General features: G+C 38.0%; 1 protein-coding gene and 1 non-coding gene across 2 annotated transcripts; one reads left to right on the forward strand and one right to left on the reverse strand.

Moving 5' to 3' along the window:
- The first annotated feature begins 1152 nt into the window (after positions 1 to 1152).
- TRNAA-AGC (transfer RNA alanine (anticodon AGC)) lies at positions 1153 to 1225 on the forward strand. Its single transcript has one exon. It is a non-coding gene; the product is annotated as a tRNA-Ala (tRNA).
- Positions 1226 to 13384: 12159 nt separating this feature from the next.
- On the reverse strand, positions 13385 to 22982 carry LOC131326026 (phosphoinositide phosphatase SAC8). Its single transcript, XM_058358572.1, has 20 exons — positions 22629 to 22982; positions 21654 to 21728; positions 20638 to 20765; positions 20422 to 20513; positions 20261 to 20318; positions 18634 to 18690; positions 18401 to 18434; positions 18204 to 18284; positions 18014 to 18120; positions 16836 to 16922; positions 16677 to 16754; positions 16234 to 16298; positions 15492 to 15590; positions 15265 to 15364; positions 14974 to 15082; positions 14826 to 14898; positions 14626 to 14719; positions 14440 to 14526; positions 13823 to 13889; positions 13385 to 13543 (listed from the first exon to the last, which is right to left on the reverse strand). Exons 1-20 carry the CDS (start codon positions 22777 to 22779, stop codon positions 13416 to 13418), a joined length of 1770 nt encoding a protein of 589 aa, XP_058214555.1. The 5' UTR covers positions 22780 to 22982; the 3' UTR covers positions 13385 to 13415.
- Positions 22983 to 23302: the final 320 nt, after the last annotated feature.

The raw sequence follows: 23302 nt of genomic DNA on the forward strand, positions 1-23302 counted from the left end.
ATGAAGCACTTGTCGGTGTCTTATTGAATTGAACTTTTACGGGTGAATATTATTCTCTATAAAAGAACGTCTTGAATCATCTTTATCAGTGTGAGATCCGAGGCATTTGACACGCATAGAGTATGTACATTTTTTGTACAAACCCATAATAAGTACCTATCCAGTTAGACACAGAGACCTGTTAGTCAAGTATTTTGGAAAGGAAAGTCAATGGGAAGTGGGAACCAAGGGAAAGGAATAAAATTGGTTAGGAAAGAATAAAAATTGAAGAGTGAGTCAAAATTTGAAGATTTTACCTAATCACCTAAAACTTGATTATATCTTCAAACTTGTTAAATCTTGGATGTTTGTTACTTCAAAGTTTCAAACTCAACTACCGATACCTATCTACAGTGCACAAATAAGTGTGTAGAGTCTATTTCGGAGCTCAAAAAATAATCTAAGACGTTGATTAAATTTAAAAATAATTTAATGAACAACTAATAGTTGATACCCACCCATTATGGTTATGTATCCATAGTTTTTTTTTAAATGTTATATACTTCTGCCGGATGTGTGACACTAATAAGTGATAAATAATTCAAACATCACTTTTTGCCGGATATGTTTTGACTTTGTCATCTAATCTAATAGTGCTTGCATAAACATTTCATTAAAATAAGTCAAACGAGTTGATAATTAATTGTTCAAACTTTACATGAAAATTTAATAAACATTAAAAACATCTTCGAGTTTAACTTATTTATTAGAAGAGACAGTTTTAAATTAACTTTAACGGAGCTAAACGCTAACAATCTCGAGTAGCTCAAAGTCTTTACAACAAAATATAAACGATCTGAGTAATGGATTGTTTAAGTATTTCTGAAAACTTAACAAACTTTCAAGACGCTTAAAACGTAGTACGGGATAATATTTTGTTTATATAGCAAACCTATCTCGTACAAACTTTTTAATAAGCAAACACGAGATCGATCTTAATTTGTTACCAGTCTTAGTTACGCTGAGATACACGTGCATATAATATGTAGATTTATTTTTTTCTTGAAATGGACGCTGATTTGTGAGGGAGATTCGACGGCTCGTTTTCGCGGCCGGCAAGGGCGCCGAAAATTTTCAGTTTAAAATATGTTTTTAAAAGATGGAAGAACAACTGGGGATGTAGCTCAGATGGTAGAGCGCTCGCTTAGCATGCGAGAGGTACGGGGATCGATACCCCGCATCTCCAATGCTTTACCTCTTTATTTTGGCCTCTTTTTCTAAACATTCAATAGAAATTTGCCCCACAAAATTGGAAGGATAATGGGATTTTGATTTTGGCTCCGTTTGTTTAAGCGTAAAATATTTTCTGGTAAATTTTTTTATCTATTTTTCGGTGCTTGATTATGTAAAAAATGAGGAAAATATTTTACATGTAAATTTTTTTTCATTAATTAGATGAAAATGATTTATCCTCAAATCTTTTGTAAGTTATTTTTTGAATGAACCCGCAGTCTTCTACTACAATTCTCACTGCTCAATTTCCTCAATCGTCAATCCTGACCCAAGTTCAATTCCAATATTCTCAAATCTCACCACCGTTTAAGCCTCCCTCTCTCTCTACACTATTTTCTTTTTTTCTGAAAGTATTTTTCAAGTGCCAACCAAACACCGAAAAATAAAAGTTTGAAATTTATTTTTTGAAAAAATATTTTACATTGTAAAACATTTTACATCGAACAAACGGAGCCTTCATGCAATTTTTTTTTCTTTTCTCAACAATAGGCAATTCATTTCATTCAAACACCGGAAAGCTTTCATTCAAACGCTCGAGGGCTTTGGGTTTCCATTGTGCAATCTCGATTGCAACTGTCCGTGGGACAGGTGATTATCTCATAGAAGGGGATGCGAAGAACATTGTTCAAATGCTTAAAGGAAGAGTGAACGTCAAAGCAAATCTGGAAGTGATCATCAGTGATTGTTTTAATTTAGCTAGTTTACTTAATTCTTGTTCTTTCAATTTTGTTTTGCGTAAATGTAATAGGGCGGCTCACTGTGTGCCAAGTATGCCCTTATCTCTCAAGTCCCCTATGTCCTGGCAAGGAGATTTTCCGAATTGGGCTTAGGGAAGTTTCTTTTGATTCCTCTATTATCTGTATAATACTATGAAGAAGCAACGGTTTTTGAATTCTTTATATTTTGGACTTTTGGATACATACATATTTTTTCTATAGATGAGATTTACGGTAGTAAGACTAAAAATATACATAGAAAAAATGAATATTTGAAAGAAGGATGAAAGAAAAAAAATTAAAATTAATGTTTCCTAATCTTATTCTGATTTCTTATTTTCGAAATTTTTCATACTTTCCTAATAATTATCAGTAAAAAACAATTATCGTGAGTGATTTAGGGCTGTCTCTCTCTCCCTCATATGTTAATTTCAAAACGGATTCCAATTTTGAATCCAACATTGCTTTCTCTTTCACATATATTTCTCTCTCTCACATACGTTTAGCTCGCTCTCTCTCTCTCTCTCCCTCTCTCTCTCTCTCTCTCCCTCTCTCTCTCTCTCTCTCTCTCTCTCTCTCTCTCTCTCTCTCTCTCTCTCTCTCTCTCTCTCTCTCTCTCTCTATATATATATATATATATATATATACACACACACACACACACACACACACACACACATCCGAAAAAATGTGTTTTTGCATTGGAGTTAATTTTTTTATTTAACTTAATTTTCTATAGTACATAATACAAGGGTGTAGGGCTCATCTATACTTAACAAAAGACAAGTTTGTTGCAAAGGATGATTACTTTTAATCCAATGGTTTAGGCTCATTCTTCTCCTTTTAGTAAAATACTCACATTTTTTTGCATATATTACACAATTGCCATGTGGATTTATTTACTCCTAACAATTGTATATTAATTTCTTTGTGATTTTTCAAAAGACAAAGAGAGAGTGAGAGAGAGAGAGAGAGAGAGAGAGAAGAATATCAAAACTATTTAGATTCTTTACTAATTTGAAGAATATATATATACGTATATCCGGGCGGTTTCGGGAACACTTACAAAAACCCTTAAAAAAACCCTCCAAATCTTAATCTCATAGTTCCCGATCAAATTTTGATGATCCGAGCCGCTCAATGTGTTCAGAACGTGATTTTAAGGGTGTTTGTAAGAAACTAGCAAAAAAACTAACCGGGAAGGGCTTGATTTGAGTAGTTTTTCATTGGACCGTTCAATAAAGTTCAATAAAAAACTGTTCGGATGAAGCCCTTCCCGATCTTTTTTTTGCTGATTTCTCGCGGACACCCTTAAAATCACGTTCTGATCACATTGAGCGATTCAGATCATCAAAATTCGATCGGGAACTATGAAGTGTTTTTTTAAGGGTTTTTTTAAATGTCTCTGGAACCGCCCCGTATATATATATATATATATATATATATATATATATATATATATATATATATATATAGGGGAGCATTTCGGGGATACAAAAAATGACACTCGATCTCAACTATTGAAGCCAATGGCTGGCATTAGAAGTTCACAAAGAATTACTCTTGGCCGCAAAGAATTACTCCTGGCCGCAATGAATTATTTTGGGCGCAAAGAATTACTCCTAGCTGCATAGAAGTACTCCTGGCCGCGATGAATTACTCTTGGCGGCGAAGAATTGCTCATGGCCGCAAAAAATTACTCTTGGCCACAATGAATTACTCATAGCCACAATGAATTATACTTGGCCGAGAATTACTTTTGGCCGCATCGAATTGCACTTGTTCACTTGTTCGCATCGAATTGCTCGTAGCTGCATCGAATTGCACTTGACCGCATTGAATTGCTCTTGGTCGCATTAATTGCTCTTGACTGCATCAAATTGCACTTAACCGTATCAAATTACTCTTATGGTGCCTTTTCCAAGACCCCGCGAATGCCAGTAGTGAGAATGAATCGACGGGTAGATTTGAGTTACTAAGAGATACTAAGCCTTCTCCTTATAGTCCAGACATTGTCCGTAGCGAGGGTTAGTGTCAAGGGTTCGGTCAAAGACCAACTAAAGTTGCCCTTCAAAAAAAAAACAAAGAAAGGGGAACTAGAAGTCGTTCACGAAGGTGAGTACCAGTAGTTCACGTTAGTGAAGGCCAGTGGAAGTCGACATCGAATTACTCTTGCCCGTATCGAATTGTTCTTGGCCTCATCGAACTGCACTTGGCCGTATCGAATTGCATTTGGCCGATACGAATTGCTCTTGGCCTCATCGAACTGCACTTAGCCGCATAGACCATAAAATAATTCGATGCGGCCAAGTGCAATTCAACGTGGCCAAAAGTAATCCGTAGCTGCCAAATGCAATTCAATGCGGCCAATAGCAATTCGATGCGGCCACGTGTAATTCGATACGGCTAAGAGTAATTCGGTGCAGCCAAGTGCAATTTGATGCGGTGATAAGCACCCAATAATGCATATTCTTGGTGCTTAAGTCCTCTAGTATGTTGTGTTTGTACATATATATTGTCGTTTTTATGCGATATTGCACGTAAGGTACGTTTTTGTGTATTTCAGGTAAAACGTGCTAATAAGGCGGTTTTGATCGCCAATAAACGTTCCGGGATGAACCAAGTGTCCAAATGCCCGCCGGTACTCATTTCATTGTCACCGAAGCCTAACGGTGCCACAAGAAGCCACGGAGATTGGCCGGAGGTCAAGGTTGGCAAGGAACGTGCCAAAGTGGTTTAAGCAAGGCATATGCATCGAGGATGGCCCTCGAGGGTATCCGAGACTCCAAGGCCACTAGGGATACCTCCGCCAAGTCCCGTTGATCATGTAATGAAGCATCGGAAGGCCGTCGGGGCACGACAAGGCATGATGGCCCAAGCTGACCCTGTTCTGCTGTTTTCACACAGAGGTACCAATACCTCATTTTTTAGGTATTGGTACCATCATGCCGAATTAGAAGACAGTTGGATTGGTACCAATACCTCATTTTTTAGGTATTGGTACCAATGCCCTTCGGCCAGCACCTTTTTTGCTGAATATTTCAACCTTCCATAAATGGAAAGTTTCTACTTCTAGTATGTTTTTGGGATATTTTGGGGGCCTTTTTGTCCATTGTAAGGCTGATTTTGTAAGGCCTATAAATAGTCTTGTATGCCATTTATGGATGAGGATGGCCATTAGTTAGTTTTTTTAGGCCTAAGTCTTTTCTTTCTTCCTGGGACTCCATTGTTAGTCTTTCAAGCTTTTGTTTGTGTTTCCTTCAAGAACTCCTTAAGGTAATTGTCTTATGTTAAATTGTCGTTTATTAATGTTGTAGCTATTGTATAGATCTCTATATAAATCAAGTTTATTTTCAATTCTATCGGTTAATTACATTTACCTTTCTTAGCATGCTTTCTAGTCTTTTTATTATGAGTGAGTAGTTAATCGGTTCGGTCATGGGGTGAGGTTCACCCTATGGATTAGTCCATCAAATGGTTTCTCTTAACTTTAGCTTAATCTCAAGGTTTTGAATGAATTAAACCCATGATTTCTAGCTTTGATCATGGGGTTGGTGGCTTCTTTGATCAATGAAGTTTATCGCCTTGTGCTACGAGCTTGATAATCCTACGCGTGCGAACGATCTTTTTTCGTCTCTCACTTGCGTTAAATGAGTTCAATTTGAATTAGAGCTTTGAATTAAGTTATAAGTAGTCTTCAGCTTTTAATTCGTCTAGTGGATCCGGACGGTTTCGGTCCATTCTTGAGTTAGATGAAGAAACCGTTTGATGGCTAAGTCGTGGGTAAATCAATCCCTTTGACTCGACCATCTTAACCTAGTTTATTTCCAAGTTTAATTTCATCAATCGAATCAAAACTCTAAAGTTGGCCGCTTGAACGCCGCAATCTTTAAGCAACTTCTATTCCAAATTCGCTAAAGAAGATTTCTCTGTGGGAACGATCCGGTCTTCCGGTTTATATGCTATCAACGACCTAGCCCTACGCTTGGGGTGTGAACCTTTCTAAGAGGTTAGGTTGCGACGAGAAGCAATTTTTGGCGCCGTTGCCGGGGAAGTCTTATTATAGCTTATTTGGAGGTTCGACAAACCACTGTAAGTACTCCGTTTATTTTTCCTTTGTGCATTTTGAACTTGATTTAGCGGATACCTCTAACCGAGCCACCAATTCGACTTGAGGTGTAACGAAGCTAGATTGAGCATCAATTGCCTTTTCTTTTGTTGTGTATATATGTGGCGGTGGCTTAACCCCACGGAACTGTTTTGAGAAAGAGGTGGCGGCATAGCCCCTCTAGTCTGTTTACTTTATGTCTTATCTATCTAATAGAATGGCGGCGGCAAATGAGGAAATAGTCCCCAAGACTATGCGGGAGTACCTTTATCCCAATCAAATTTTTACACCCTCTTGCATAGTCACCCCTTCTGCCAATGTTTTAAATGTTAAGTCGGGCATCTTTCAAGTGTTACCCCATTTTCATGGCTTAGCCTCTGACAATCCACGTGCGCACATCATAGAACTCGAGGAGCTTTGCATGAACGATAAAGAGGTCTTATTAAAGATATTTCCATCATCTTTGAAAGACATGGCTAAAAGTTGGTTTTATTCCTTGAACTCAAGATCAATACTTACATGGCAAGATATGGAAGAACAATTTTTCAAAGAGTTTTCCCCAATGTATGAGACTCATATGCTACTATGTGAAATCGTAAATTTTTATCAATTTGATGAAGAGTCTTTTGCATGTTGTTGGTGGCGCTTTAGATCTCTCATGCTTTATTGGTCGCAACATAGCTATGAAACAAGACACCTTATTCTCATTTTCTATAAGAGTTTAAATTCTACAACGCGTCAGCTTGTAGAAAGGATGTTTGATGGTGCCTTTTTGGATAGAACCGCTAATGAGAGTTGGGATTACTTTGATAAATTAGCTGAAAATTCGGAATCTTGTCTTAATGATGTCAATGTTGAAGATGCCACCTTAAATGTCATGGAAGAGGAAATTGAGCCACATAGCATTGTTGAAAATGTTTGTTTAGATTGTGAAAGCTCTGCAGAGTCGGCATGGAGTGATGTGCCGGATGATGAGCTCGATATCCAGTGTTCTCCCCCTATTGATCCCCCTTTGTGTGACAATTCGGGGGAGAAATTTCTCATTTTTGAGGAAACGAATGCGGAGGTAGACTTCTTGAATGCTCTGCTGAATGAGCAGGATGGGAAGAATGTGTCTAGACCCGAGAGTTTGTCTCCTTCCTTTGAGGAGATACCTTCCATAGAAATTTTGAACCATCCAATACTCTCAGGTCTAGACGATGCTACCTCTCCTATCGAGTCTCCCCAAGTGCAAGAGTTTTTAAAAGTCGAATTGATTGATTTTGTTGGTGTTGATGAATTTGATTTGATTTACCATCCTTACATTGTAGATTTTGTCAACTCGTTGAAAATCAATCTAGTTTGGAATGCGCACTTGGTTGAACTTAAATGTCTTAAGCAAATTCGGCAATTGCGGTACTCAAAGTATTTATTTTTGTGGCATGGTCGAATTCAATTTTTGAGGCAGAGTGTGGAGTGCAGTGCTATGTTCATTTTATTAGCTCTAGTTGGCATGATAAATGTTCGAAGCCCGCGTTTGGCTGAACGTACATAAACTCTTTCTTTTTCTCTCTCTCTTTTCTTTTTCTTTATCTCTTTTCTTTTGCTCTTTTGATGGTCCGGTATAGCCACCCGTTTCGAACTTGAAGTTGTTGCATGACTTGCTCTACGATGCTTTGAGTGAGAAATGGGGAGAAAAGTAGTACCCGTTCAATCACGTGACGATTTGGTGGATTTAATTTTACTTGTCAGTTGTTAGGGCCGGATAACATGAGCCGGGTGGTACTAATGTCTTTGCTTCTTAGTAGGTAGTTGGTTCTTAAGTCTTCTGCAGGGTAAGCATGCTACCACACCAGCCTTGGTGGTTTAGGTCTAAAAGCTATGGTGAGTGAGGCATTCAGGAGCCCTAAGCATGGGTGCGATTACGTGTCGCGGTTGTAAGACCAAGAAAGCCTCGGCGATGACCTTGTGTGACTAGCTGTGGTTCCGATGAAGGAGCCGAAAGAGTGAGCCTTGGAGCAGTGCCAATGATGAAGGGAAGCAATGACAAGAAAGCCTCCAACTTGGTCGAGGTATAGGGGGGTTGACATTCCCCCGGAGGTACAATCTTTTGTTCTCTTCTCTCAATACAGTTGTTCTCCATACTATGAGGACATAGCATCGTTTAAGTTGGGGGGAGGGATATATATGTTATATATATGTTTATGAGACTTGTCTCATTTTTCTGTTTTTGGTAAAATTTTAAATTTTTTGTGCAATCTTCCCTTCTTAGTAGTAATTTCTCTTGATAGATACTTTAATTATGCTCAATTATGTCAATATGGCAAGAGTCATGTATCCCATCGAATTTGGTTATATGTTTGAACATATGTCATATGCATATACATGAACGTTGATGAACAAGTTGAGCCTAAAAGTCAAGTCAAGTGTTATGCATCACTAGAGTAAAGATTCGTTTCATAAGCATCCCATGCTTTTCGTTCTCCTATTCCGCACTTGCGTAAATAACACCTTTTGTGCATGCTTAAGTAGTGTTTATATCCTTCATGCATCTTGTTGGAGTTGCTAGCGTACTTAGGAAATGATTCAAGGCATTTTTGTTTGATTAAACCACATAAGAGTCTCATCGTCCTTGTTTTGAACCACAGTCCGAGTCTCTTCCATTGTTCAAACCTAGGCAACCGGATGTTTGGAGGGTTGTGTGTCAATGATTTTCAAAGATTCAAGGAAGTTTGGAATGGTGTGAATATGATAAAGTGGTTGAGATGCAAAAGGCAATGAATTGATATGTGATTCCCTATCTCTCCTCTCCCACTACAAAAGGTAAAACCCCAAATTTTCATCTCCCTCTCCAAAGCCCTCAAAATTGGCTCCTCAATCTCTCTCACTACAAATTTCAATTCAAATGACCATATTCCTCAAAGAAAAATCAAAGAAATGCTATTAAAGAGCAAAATCATATTCGAAAGAGGGTTGAATACTATGATGAGAGGATTGGTGTGACCTCCGGGTTAGCTTACATTCCGGATGAGGAAGAGTCCGATGGAAAGGGGGAGCTCGAGGCTCAATACCATGAGGAGCCGGATGAAGATGACGACTATGTGTTGTTGAGTCGGTGGTAGTAGTTTTTCTTTATTTTTTCATAACTTTGTTTGGTGTTTGGCCGATATGTGGCCATGCCTTGGGTAGTCTAGGGTTGGTAGTGGCCAAGGGTAGATGAACCATGCAAGTATATGGCCACTATATTTTTGTAGTCTCTTTCCCTTTGTATCCAAGGTCGTTATAAGCTAATAAAGTCCTCCGTTGATCTTTTGTATGCTAATTAACTCCGTTTGATGCATGGTCGATATCTATTATTACTTAAGTTTTGATATTCCTAGTCTTTCCATACTTGTCAATCGTTAGCTTTCCTTTCATTCTTAGCGCTTCTTTGATAGCATGCGTAGCTTTTTGTCTCTGGCTATTGCATTTACTCGCTAGCGCTTGTCATGGGATGTATCATGTATCTCATTGTGTGAAAAGTTGAATAAGAGCGTATCCTTGTGAGTTTTAGAGTTGAAACTCATTGTGGTGCATGCATGCTTGACTATTCTAATATGGCATAGTTTGTTCATCTTAGTTCATGGCATGTTTGTGCGTGGATTACATATGGTCAGATTTGAAGGGGTGTTTTGGACTCTTGCCTAGTTGTACTTATTGAGCATAGCTTTCGTATCTTCGTTTTGGGAAGATTGCATAGTTTAGTTAAATACGTTTTGTTTTAGTTTGCTAGGGACTAGCAAAGTTCAAGTTGGGGGGTGTGATAAGCACCCAATAATGCATATTCTTGGTGCTTAAGTCCTCTAGTATGTTGTGTTTGTACATATATATTGTCGTTTTTATGCGATATTGCACGTAAGGTACGTTTTTGTGTATTTCAGGTAAAACGTGCTAATAAGGCGGTTTTGATCGCCAATAAACGTTCCGGGATGAACCAAGTGTCCAAATGCCCGCCGGTACTCATTTCATTGTCACCGAAGCCTAACGGTGCCACAAGAAGCCACGGAGATTGGCCGGAGGTCAAGGTTGGCAAGGAACGTGCCAAAGTGGTTTAAGCAAGGCATATGCATCGAGGATGGCCCTCGAGGGTATCCGAGACTCCAAGGCCACTAGGGATACCTCCGCCAAGTCCCGTTGATCATGTAATGAAGCATCGGAAGGCCGTCGGGGCACGACAAGGCATGATGGCCCAAGCTGACCCTGTTCTGCTGTTTTCACACAGAGGTACCAATACCTCATTTTTTAGGTATTGGTACCATCATGCCGAATTAGAAGACAGTTGGATTGGTACCAATACCTCATTTTTTAGGTATTGGTACCAATGCCCTTCGGCCAGCACCTTTTTTGCTGAATATTTCAACCTTCCATAAATGGAAAGTTTCTACTTCTAGTATGTTTTTGGGATATTTTGGGGGCCTTTTTGTCCATTGTAAGGCTGATTTTGTAAGGCCTATAAATAGTCTTGTATGCCATTTATGGATGAGGATGGCCATTAGTTAGTTTTTTTAGGCCTAAGTCTTTTCTTTCTTCCTGGGACTCCATTGTTAGTCTTTCAAGCTTTTGTTTGTGTTTCCTTCAAGAACTCCTTAAGGTAATTGTCTTATGTTAAATTGTCGTTTATTAATGTTGTAGCTATTGTATAGATCTCTATATAAATCAAGTTTATTTTCAATTCTATCGGTTAATTACATTTACCTTTCTTAGCATGCTTTCTAGTCTTTTTATTATGAGTGAGTAGTTAATCGGTTCGGTCATGGGGTGAGGTTCACCCTATGGATTAGTCCATCAAATGGTTTCTCTTAACTTTAGCTTAATCTCAAGGTTTTGAATGAATTAAACCCATGATTTCTAGCTTTGATCATGGGGTTGGTGGCTTCTTTGATCAATGAAGTTTATCGCCTTGTGCTACGAGCTTGATAATCCTACGCGTGCGAACGATCTTTTTTCGTCTCTCACTTGCGTTAAATGAGTTCAATTTGAATTAGAGCTTTGAATTAAGTTATAAGTAGTCTTCAGCTTTTAATTCGTCTAGTGGATCCGGACGGTTTCGGTCCATTCTTGAGTTAGATGAAGAAACCGTTTGATGGCTAAGTCGTGGGTAAATCAATCCCTTTGACTCGACCATCTTAACCTAGTTTATTTCCAAGTTTAATTTCATCAATCGAATCAAAACTCTAAAGTTGGCCGCTTGAACGCCGCAATCTTTAAGCAACTTCTATTCCAAATTCGCTAAAGAAGATTTCTCTGTGGGAACGATCCGGTCTTCCGGTTTATATGCTATCAACGACCTAGCCCTACGCTTGGGGTGTGAACCTTTCTAAGAGGTTAGGTTGCGACGAGAAGCATGCGGCCAAGAGCAATTCTTCGCAGCCAAGAGTAATTCATGGTAAGAGTAATTATTCGCGGCAGGCGTAATTATTCGCGGACAGGAGTAATATTTTGCGGCCATGAGTAGTTTTTCGAGGCCAAGTGTAATTCTATGAAGCCAATAGTAATTCTTCGCCTTAGATTCTGTTTCTTTTTAACTACTCCCTCCGTCCCTTTTTAAGTGTCTTGCTTCGTAACTCCAACTTATTAAAAAGACATCATCATTACATCTTTCACATCAACTTTTTCCTCCACTTTCCCTACTTACCCATCATCATTACACTTTTACCCACTAACTTTTCAAAATAAAATCTACTTTTAGGGACAAAATAGACAATACATCAACTTTTATCCCCCTAACTTTACAAAATGGACACTTATTAAGGGACAGCCCAAAATGAAATACTGGACACAAAAAAAGGGACGGAGGGAGTAATAGGTAACAGAACAAAATTGTTGTTCAATACAACTTGAGTTGTTAATTTAGATGATTTGGAGTTTGAGATTGAAGATTGTAGGTTTTTTGTTGGAGCCTTTTGGGTAAACAGAATTTCAAACTCTGCTCCTTACTTGGATATATGTAATCTTGAAATTATTTTGCTTTTCTATTTTTCTAGGTTAGTTAAAAAAACAAGTGCGGTAGATGTGTCACTTTTGAGTGAGTGAACGTTAAAAAAATTGAATTCGAGTTAGAATCCCGTATGATTATACTGTACATTATTAATATCTCTGTTGCTATCCCTAAATGCAACTAACAGAATTAAACATATTTGGTAACATTTGTTGTGTTAGACGATTTTATGAACTTGATTAGATGGACCATGTTTGAAGCTTGTTCTTAAAACGAAAATTTTTGAGAAGTAGATTTTGTTGGGAGAAAGAAATTTTTTCTAATTCACAGTTATTTGTAATGCTTTTCTCGCATGAGATGGGACCATACGCATATCCGGAACTCACCTCATGTGAGATGGCGTTAAAAAGAACCATTGTATCCACACACAAAAATTTCGGAAAAGTGAAGTTTGATACTTCATTTAGACTATGTTTAGAAAGCATTGCACCATGCCTTTAGATATGAACAATTACTATGCAATAATAAATGACAACATTGCCGATTGAGAAAAAAAAACACTCGGGCTTTTGAAACCCGGAATAAACCAAAACTATTATATCAAATACACAAGCTACTGCGAAAAGTACACCACGTTAACAGGCTCAAAGACACATTGCCGAAACAGACCAACACTAGGTGTCGGCATAGAGTCTGTCCGTGACTTAATAGTGGAGGATGGGAAATTAAGTTGCAACACATTACAAAATTTGGAAATTAATATAAGGTCATTATATAAGTTTTAGAAGTTCAGTAATTACTTTACTACGCCGTATATATCAACCTTTTCATCTAAACAGTAGTAACTATCAACTTACACTAGACTTTTATTGGGACAACTCTATATAAGGAAATGATACTTTACACACTCCTATGTGGACGTGTCTCGAGTTCGATACTCTGATATTTACAAAAATTTATAACGTCAATCTGGTACTTCTATACAACAATGGAGCAGGAGTATAACATTTGTACATAAATTTACACACACAAACCTTAAATTCGTAAAAACTTTATGTTGGATTTTTCGCATTGACGTTATGAATTTACATGAAAATATTACAAAGTTCAAGATAATTCGAGAGGATTTATACTGTAGACATCCCAAGTGTAATTTGCCAATACAAATGGAGGGTAATTTGCCTGCAACTAATTGGAGGGTAATTTCGTCAATACAAATGGAGGGTAATTTGCCTGCAACTAATTGGAGATACATGTATTCAGAGAATCAGATTTCGTTTCGATTTTGTAATTACTTATTTGTGATGTGTGATTGTACTTGTTCTACCATTCTTATTTTTTTTCTGTGTCGGAGATTTCGTCGTTACAGAAGGCCACACAAGCGAGGCCTAGAACAAATCTGCCTTCCATTAGTTTTGATCAGCGCCATCATTCCAGCAGCTACACCGGCACAGATTATTGAAGACACAATAGTTTGCGCATTTCGTCCAGCTGCAAAAACAAAAAGCAATTTCGACAAAAAGATTTTCCCCATGGAACACCAAATGGAAAAGAAGATTGAACACTGGCAAATGCCAATCAATTGGACAAGTACGCGGCCGCTCGAACTTACCCCACCACAACAAAATCCAAGAATAGGATACCAATGACATCAGACACGGCAAAGTTTCTATCCTCCTCTCACCCTCTTCTGGTATCGGTTACTGGGTCCATGCTACATGGGTGCCAAATGTATTTTAAAGTACACCACGATGGTAAAACTGGTAATACCTTGGTTGAGCGAGACTGAGGTCGCTGTTAATCCTCCAATTATGAGAGCTGATGCTACTGGGAGATACTGCAATTTTTGCAGTTGATCCATGTCAGTCCAACAAGGTGTCATACAAATATCAACTTATCCTCCAATGAACAAACTATGACAACACAGACGAATCAGATCTTTCAAATTCTGTAAATTTAAGCAATTGTTAGCAGGGGGCTCCAAAAACAAATTTCTGGTCTTCGATAACCCGAAATCATCCTCTAGTCAACTGAACTCATTAGTGTCCTGAACAAAGTTAGGACTAGTGCATTATCATCTAGACATCTACAATAATAATCTCAACATCATTGAGCCAAGTTTTCTACCAATTGGCCATTCATCTATCCTACAATAATTTCATTTTGAATCTAACACAACCAGGTTGTTGATGCTATTATCAGTATCGAAACAAGGATTGTTTAATGGCCTACAATACTTTTCTCTTTTCTGACTGAATGTTAAGGTGGCACTATGATTGGTTACATCTTTTCAAAGCACATTTTGGCAGTACATGAAATCCCCTCAAATGGCAGGAATCCATCACTTTGAACCAAATCAAATATTAGATGCAGCTAAATTTACTTACAGAGAATGATTCAAATCCATTTTGCTGAAATGGGGAAGGGTTGTTGATGTTGACAGTATAGTGGCCACTTACAAGATCGATTGCATCCTGAAACAGCATGAATGTCATAAGATGAGCATATTCGAATCTAGTGACATCCGTCGTAGCAATCGGTAGTTAATAGCCAAATGGTTATAGGAATCTTGCCTGCCGAACACCATCTTGGAAGTTATTTAAAAAATATCTTGAAATTGAACTGATCCCATCTTTAATTAGTCCTGCCATAGTCTGTTTCCCATACCTGCAATTGGGGATCACTATGCATCACAAAGGGATACAAATGAGTTTAGACTCCATAAACTCTCAGTTTATACTCCATAAACTCTCAGTTTATCGAAAAGATTTACCGGACAAGGTCCCGCTTGAGTGCATGGGTCCCGGAATATTCCAGGCTTATCTCATCACCTTGCTCCACCCACACTATCAGAAAAGATGAAGTTAAGAAGAAAGCTTAAAAATCAACTATGAACTACACAAAGGAATACTTGACCCTACGAGTTCTGAAAATTTCAAAATCTTCACTGAAAATGGAAATGCCCTCCTCGGAAGAAAGTACACCAAGCCTCAGCAACTGTGCATTTAAAGATTTTTGAGCCAGGTAACTCTGTGTAAAAAAAAGAAGTAAACCATTAAAAGTCGAGAAAATCAATGAAAAAGAAATGGAAACTTGGCATTTCTTCAACAGACACTCAATCCCAACATTACAGTTTGACGTGCTTCAAGTTTTCATTATATTTCCCATGTCCTTGAGGAAAAAAACAAGAACACAGGTACAGTCCCTCAAACCTGTGTAACATTTGTTCGATCAAGGCAGTCAATGCAATTAGATCTGATAACCCCTTTCTGCTCCAATAGTATCTTTCCTTCTGCGTCCACGAGGAAATATCTGCTCAGCTGGAATAGAGATGATTAAAAACGGAATTATGGAATTCAAATACCTGAATTTTGAGATTGAGATTTTACTCAGCCGACGTTTTAACATAAGAAAACATATGTGTGGTTCAGTTGATTACCCTTGCTTTTCAAAATCCTCGGAGACTTGGTCATAGAGAACTTGTATGTTCTCGAGGTTTGCCTTGCCACAATAGTGATGAAAATCAAAGGAAACATATCTGAATCAACAAGGAGTACAAATTAAATTTTCAATTAAGTACGTACGAAAAGGCTAAAAGATACTGCTGTCTTATCATTTAGATTAACATGCAACATTTGATACTCAACTTCAGATGGACAACTATACCAAGGCAATCAAATGCATATATATTTGCAATGAATGTCATCTATGTGCTCAATACCTCCAACATTTACTTACATTTATGACACTAACATATATGTGCAAACTATATCTACGACTTCCAACAAAGAGATGAGAAGAGAGTAACTTTAAAGCAGGTGCCGTGTCTGTTTCAGCCACGTGTCAAACCCATATATGGTCAGACACTTAACATGTGTTGAACACTTGGGGAACACAAGGTCCATCAGAAAACATAATAAGATTAACGGAAGTAAGAAAAAGGTGGACATATAGCGACTAATCCCTCTCATTCAGATATTTGGCATTTTAATAACATCATATCCAGCTATATATTTGCACATCATATCCAGCTATACTATTTGTGCAGCTTTTCGTATTTAATATCAGAGTGTCTGAGCAACACCAGTCAATGTGGATATTCTCTGTTCCCATCTAAGATGTTTGTGGAACAGAATCGTCATTAGTTCAGAATTTCATATAACACATGAAAATAAAATCACCTCACGTTTGGCAGCTTCTGCATTTCAGCAGCAAATGCTGCGCTCAGTTGACCCTCATCGCCATGCTACAATAATAGGATAACATAAAGATGAAATATTTGCAGATGGGATAATACAAAACAAAATATGCTTTGCGTAAAATTGTAAGCAGTGCGCATAGTTTCCAGATCAGAATTCAAACGACCAGCTAAGCATAACCCTGCAGTGAATGTCAAAGCTGCTGCAAAGTCTTGTGAAGATTGTTGCTACATTTATGTCTGTTTCCTAAGGAACAATCATAGAGTTTCTTGTATATAGCAAACAGAGTAGAGAAATGAACGACATTATTATCTGTCATTTCGATTTCTCAGATTGCATATAAGACCGTTGACAACACATGGAAACTCCACCCAGGCCCCAGCTTAATGTGTTTTAGTGCTGGAAAGAAAATAAAAACTCCTTACCTTATCAGTTAGGTCAATGGCTATCGTCTCTCCATATCTCTGTGTAACATCACGAAAATGGCGCTCCACAACCTTTGACTAGTGGCAGAGAAACAGAGTTAGATGCTCATCACTACACAACTCAAATATTAAGAGCCACAATTCAGATGAAATACATACTGTTTGGTCATGATCAATAACATTAAGTCGTGGTTTATAGCTCAAATCAACAATTTGCTCCCAAATAAGCGGAATTGAACCTCGAATCTGAAAGGTGATAAGGAAGTACCTATTACACATTGATAATTTACACCCTCAATATTAGGAAATAGGAATACAAATGGGGTTGAAGACTGCAAACAAATTGAGTATATGGTAGCTTTTTATGTCTTTTTTTTCCCCATGTTCTGCAGGAGTTATGGAACAAGTGCTAATGAATAGAACTGATTCTAGTATGGTTGCTAGGACTTGTGGCTTGTTCTAGTTTCCACAAAGAAAATATTCATTTAACTTACCTTTTCCATCCACAAGTATCTTTCTCAAGATTCTCAACTATGACTAAGCATAGATTTCTATTAAGACACCATTTACCATGTTTTTCTTGGTGACATCAGTTTTGCCCTGCCAATAATCCTTCCCTAAAGGTGAATTTTAGAAATGCCTAGAAGGAAGCAAAAGCTGTCCATCTTAGGAAGACAAGTAAGAACTAAAAGCCACACAAATGATGTTAGAGCCTTGGAGATGGAGTACATTCACATTAGTGGTGTCCAAGCTATGTTTACTCAAAGAAAGAACCATGAACACTTTACAGCTTTTTCAGGTTAAGATATGTATCTCCTCTTTTTTTTGGCTAAGCAAGATATGTATCTCCTTGCACATACAAATAATCCTTCTGTTCTGCCATGCGCTCATGACACCCTCTCTTTAAAAGTCCATCCTTCTTTGGAAGACACAAACGTAACGTGATAAGATTGGTCTTCCTATACTGCCCTCGACTGCTTGACCAAAGTAAAGCATTCCCACATACATATCTAGTTTCACTGGAAACACAAATAACGAAACATCCAAGGGGCACTTTTGCGGGACTACATGCAAATTTAGGTGGAACTAATTATGTCTACATCTTGGCTGGGGGTCAAAAATAGAGCAATAGAGAAGACTACCCTCCTGAAATCAAGGAGCACAAAATAAAATGCCATGAATGTTACCTTCAGCTTAAAATATTTAGTTTCCAGAAATGTACTTTTGACATGGTACAGAAAACAGAAATGCCAGTGGATTCATCCGCTCAAAATATTATTAACAGGTACAATCATTCTATGACGTCATAATTCCGGACGTTCTGGTAGAAGAAGTACCTGTAAAAGCGAAGACCGAAAACCTTCAAACTCCAACAATTGCTCAGTTTCAATAAAATTTGCAGTGTCTCCTTCAAGATTAGACCCTCTTCTCCACATGCGGGTCCCTACTTTCAGCAATTGGTAAGTAACTTGTTTGACAATATTCATATGAGTAGGACCAAAGCAAACAGTTTTGCTATTGCCCTACCTAGTCTTCGTGTACACCTCCTAGAAATTAATATAATTGTAGCCGGTGAAGTTTTCAGCTTGAGCTGTTCCGTCTGAAAGCTTAAGCCTTGGTTAAGTGAAAACATCATAATCCATAATTACTCTTGCATCTCTACTTAAAACAAAAGCGCGCGCGCGCACACACACACAGAGAAGCAATTAAAAGTTTAAGGATATTCCCTTGTATCAGAGGAATGATGAACCCATCAAGCTGTAAAGGAAAAAATATTTCATATCAGAGAAAGAAAAAGATGATAACATTTCAGATTTCCAAATAGACCATGTTAGATATCAGTCCCACAAGTACCTATCTTATTTTTTCTAAACTAAAGAACAAAATACTACGAAAGAAAGGTACTTCCAAGAATGTACAGATAATGCCACACTTTTGGACAGAATGAATGTCTAACCTTATTCTCAATAAGCTCCTCCAAAATATTTCTGTTCCAAACAAATCGGGGGTCAGCCTGAAATATATATAGACAATCAGAACCCATTTATTTAAAATGTTTTCCAATCCTAACTCAAGGTTTAGAAAACAGGGCGGCAACTTACTTGCACTGAAATATAGCCACATAGGAATAAGGTTAAACTTCTTACAGACACCTGGGTTCACAATTCAATCTTGTTCATGCTAAGGGGTCGGAGTGTTACTTGGTATTTGGTAATAAAACCTAGATATGGATGATAATATTTGCTCCCATAGCTGATAACCCATCAAACAGGGCAAGAGATACTATGTGAGAACTAACCTAACCAAACCAAACCGAGCCTTGCATCCCAATCAATTGGGGCCAGCACCATGTGAGAACTGAGAAGAGAAATTATGCCTCCATATCACATTAATTTAGTTCATAACATCCCAAAAGTTACTTTCTTTGCTTTTGTCCCCTCATAACCATTAACTGGCAAAACACATTCTTGCTGGACAAGAAGAAAAATATCCTTCCATCATCTCCAACTCTTGAAGCGTGCATTCTGACAAGGTTTTAAATCATGCACTAACATAACTTTGTCCCCTCACGCTATCCTACCCCTACTCCTTAATGGATATATAAAGTTATAAAGACATTCAGTTGCTTTTGTCCCCTCATAATTGATACTCTTAGAGCATCTCCATTCCTTCCCCAAATATTTACTCAAATTTGAGTAAAAATTTGGGTAAAAACCTGATTTGGTACTACTCCCAGTGGCAAAACGCAACTTTTACCCAAATCTGTTTAAAACAGTAGTTATTTCACTTTTCCTCCAAAACTTTCCCACTTTCTTCCCTCCACTTCATTTCCCTCCATCGTGTTGCCTTTACCAAAAAATTTCCCTATGTTCCCACTTTCTTCCCGCCAAAGAGTATACTCTTCACAGAGGTGAAGTTCAACTCGGGGGTTGGTGGAAGGAATTGAAGACATAGTAGTTGAAAAAGCAGGGGTGCATTGAAGACATAGTAGTTGGAAAAGCAGGGGTGCATTCACTGAAAAATATTTGGTGGTTGGGCTGGGAGTTTAATTTGCAGGGAATTCATTTGAATGGCAACATGTAAATAGCAGTGAGCAAAAAAGAGCCCTTTGAAATTTGGTGCAAGGTTTGGTTCTCTATCAAATTTGATGAAAGATTTGAGTAAAACTTATATTTGATATAACTTTGAGTAAGGAGTGGAGCTCCACTTTTGGTGGTTTTTACTCAAATTTGGGTTTGAGTAAGGATTTGATTAAGGAGTGGAGATGCTCTTACAGATCTCAAAACAATGGGGGAATTAGCCAAATCCTGAATAATAAAGAGATCTTTATTATGGTGAGCCTGAATTTTCTCGAACAAGTTAATTTCTTCACCAACTGCCATTTACAGCTTTAAGATGTAGTCAAGCAACTTTGTCAAACTACTACTATATGAATAACTTGGCCCAAATAGACTTGTTTTCCTTTGTGAAAAGGTGTGTGGTATGCAATTTGGAAGCAACGTTGGTACAACGGTTAGATGCATCGGGTCTTATGTTACTAGAAGTAAATGAAACTAGTTGGGAAAACCACTAAGCAGACAAACCTGCTTCCAAATTGGTTTACTCATTCGCCCTTCAGTCAACTTGAATCTTCTCTGCAAGCTGTAAACATTTTTCAAACACAGGATAGAAGATAAAACAACCTGAGACTAGAGATGATCTGAAGTACAGCACAAAGAGCAGACTTATGGTAAAAATTGCATACCTCAAGGTTATATCTGTCTCGTATGAATAATACAAACCCGGAGTTGATTCTATTACTCTTAATAAGGTCCTGAAGTAAGCCTCATCCCTTTTCTGCACAAAAGAATTTTTCATTAGGTTGTCGGTGATGATGGGACTTTTGACCATTCAAATGGTGGCTCATGAACTCCCGTTTCAGAAATTCAGAGGAAAAAAAGAAACAAGAAGAGAAAATTACTTCTTGATAGTTTGGAAGTCTCAAAGCCTCATTGCAGGACAAGAACTTCATAGACATCACTCGAAAAACAGGGAAACCCACATAACTTCCCACTTCTTTCCGAGAAGTTATCACCAGCACATGCGTCGCTACACAAAATTTACAAGGTGCCTTAAAACACAATCAAACAACACAAGTGCACAACATGATGTCTTACTGCTTCCCATTTCTACCTACACTTTAGCTTTACTCCCGACTCCAGTCCAGCTAAACATGGTTTCTTTTCTGGCCACGATTTTTCTAACAAAATACGGATTCAATAAAACTCATGCACACTGCTCATTTCAAGTGTCCATTTTCTTAGCAAATCCCCCTCAGTACCTCATATTATCTCCATTCTTGGTAACATTTTGTTTCTCACACTTTTCTACCTCTACTTCTATTTTCTTTCTCTTTTTTAACCTCATACCATTTTTGTGGTCCTACTTGTACCTTTTCTGTTATTGTGAATGTGCACATTGTACCTGTCATAATCCTACTTAGTGTGGGCTTAAACTGATAGCAGTTTGTGATATCATCAGAGACTCTACAGGTGCAATAAGGGGTTGTCCATCTTTTGATTATAAGATATTTTACTTATAAGCCATCTTTTCTCGGTAGATTGTTAAGCTATCTTTTCTCTGTAACTTGTTAGGCTATGTTTTTGAGCCCTGGAGAAAATTTCTGGCTCCAACACTGATGACAAGTTTCTCGTCAAATCAACAGATGGGATCAATTAAACATCTTAGACTTCTGGAGGACAAGTCCTCCATGTAGACAAGAAACATGCAACCATATGTCTTGCATGTTAAACTTCTTTACTTGCAAACACCTAAATTGGCAGAACTCTTTCAAGCCATGAAGTTATAGACATCAACTATAGGCCAAATCAGCAATCCATGCTGATGCACACCATAAAATATTATTGTGGAATGTGCATCAAACCACTCAATCCTACTGACTGGAGTACTTCATACAGCCAATTGTTCAGCAATTACCTGAAAGTGACCTAATAGTTCCAACCACGCCGTATATCGTAGACACTTTTCGAGAATTTGTAGAAACATCATCACCTGTTGCAGTTAATGAGATATTAGATTCATGAACTACCAATAACAATACATCGACTATTCAATGCAGCCCACTATTTGTAATGAGTATGGTGCACCGTGCATGAGACGATACATAGGAAAGGCCTGGAAAGATAATTATTTTCCAGACCAGATATGTAAAGCTCCTTATCTCCAGCTGGAAATCCTCAAAAAATGTGTAATTTCCTAAAGAATACTATTGGATACCAGAGCCATATATATTGTTCGACCAATTTTTACTAAAAGATAAAGGGGGAAAAAATGGCATGACATGGATCTGTACTAGGTAAACACATGCGCACAGTACATATATATACACATTACAGTGAAAGTAACCTATTGAAATAATTTTTTTCATAAAATAACATGTTACCCATTATTGGCACAACACAAAATCAGAGAGGAAATAGATATTCAACATCAATTTCGCCGATTTCAATTAATTACAATTACAATTACATTTCAATAACCTTGTTACTTTACAGACAGTTAAACATATAAAAGCCTCCATATGCACTAAAATACTTATCAAATCCAACCTTTAATAATTAAACACATGAATCATTCCAATTTTGCAAAATACCGAAAAATAGAAATTCCTGTGGTTGAGCTTTTTCAAGTTTCACGAACGAAAAAGCCAAACCACTGTCACCTAACGGGCGTGCGCGAGCGTAAAACCATCTTTCAAAAACATCTCAAATTACTAAAACTCAGCAAGAGAAAGGATTGAAAGCACAAGCGGAGATTATGTGACCAACGGCCAAACTACGAGAAAGAAATTAATACAGATAAAGGAAACTTCTAGCATATTCAGATCGTTTCAGCTTTCTTTGTCCTTTTCGCGCATTTCCTGAGCAAATAAAGTGACAGAAAAAAACAAACCGTTGAGTGGCTCGACGGTGCCATCGGACCGGCGGATGGCAAAGCCTTGATCGGTGGATTCGACGGCTTTGATAACGAACTTGTGTTGGAATTCGTGCAGCTCCAATTCGCTCCATAGCTTGAAATGGCCAGGATGGGGTTGAATCTCCATGAAACTAGTGAAAAGAATCGAACACGGAATGGAATTGGAAAGACAAAATGGTAATATAGGAAGCCCTAGATGCGTCAGGGTGATGGAACGATGATGAATCGGTGCTGGTAGCTTCCAAATCGATGAGCTGAAAATGATTGATCGATCGAAGGTGGATGAAATGAGGAACCGTCGTAACTAACTATATTTAGCTTCGACGGAATAATTTTCCAATATGAAAATGACGTTGATGACCCCACTAAGGAAAAAAATTTCAGTACCCCCAATACACATTGTAATGCTCACGAGAAGTTTTTGGGTGCTGCCGAGCGGTATCCGTCGGCGATTCGGACCGTCCAACGTGTTTTGGACTTTCCCAAGTTATTCCTTCTGTATCTCTCCTCACCCCACCACTTTCTTTCTAAAATTCAGACCGTCCAAAACTCGTTGGATGGTCCGGATCGCTGACAGGGTACCGGCATCCAAAAATTTCTCCACACCGTCACATGGTGTCCTAGCCTCTTAGGTCACTCGACAGCGCTAG

The sequence above is a fragment of the Rhododendron vialii genome, chromosome 5a, assembly GCF_030253575.1.
Source record: "Rhododendron vialii isolate Sample 1 chromosome 5a, ASM3025357v1".
NCBI lineage: Eukaryota > Viridiplantae > Streptophyta > Magnoliopsida > Ericales > Ericaceae > Rhododendron > Rhododendron vialii.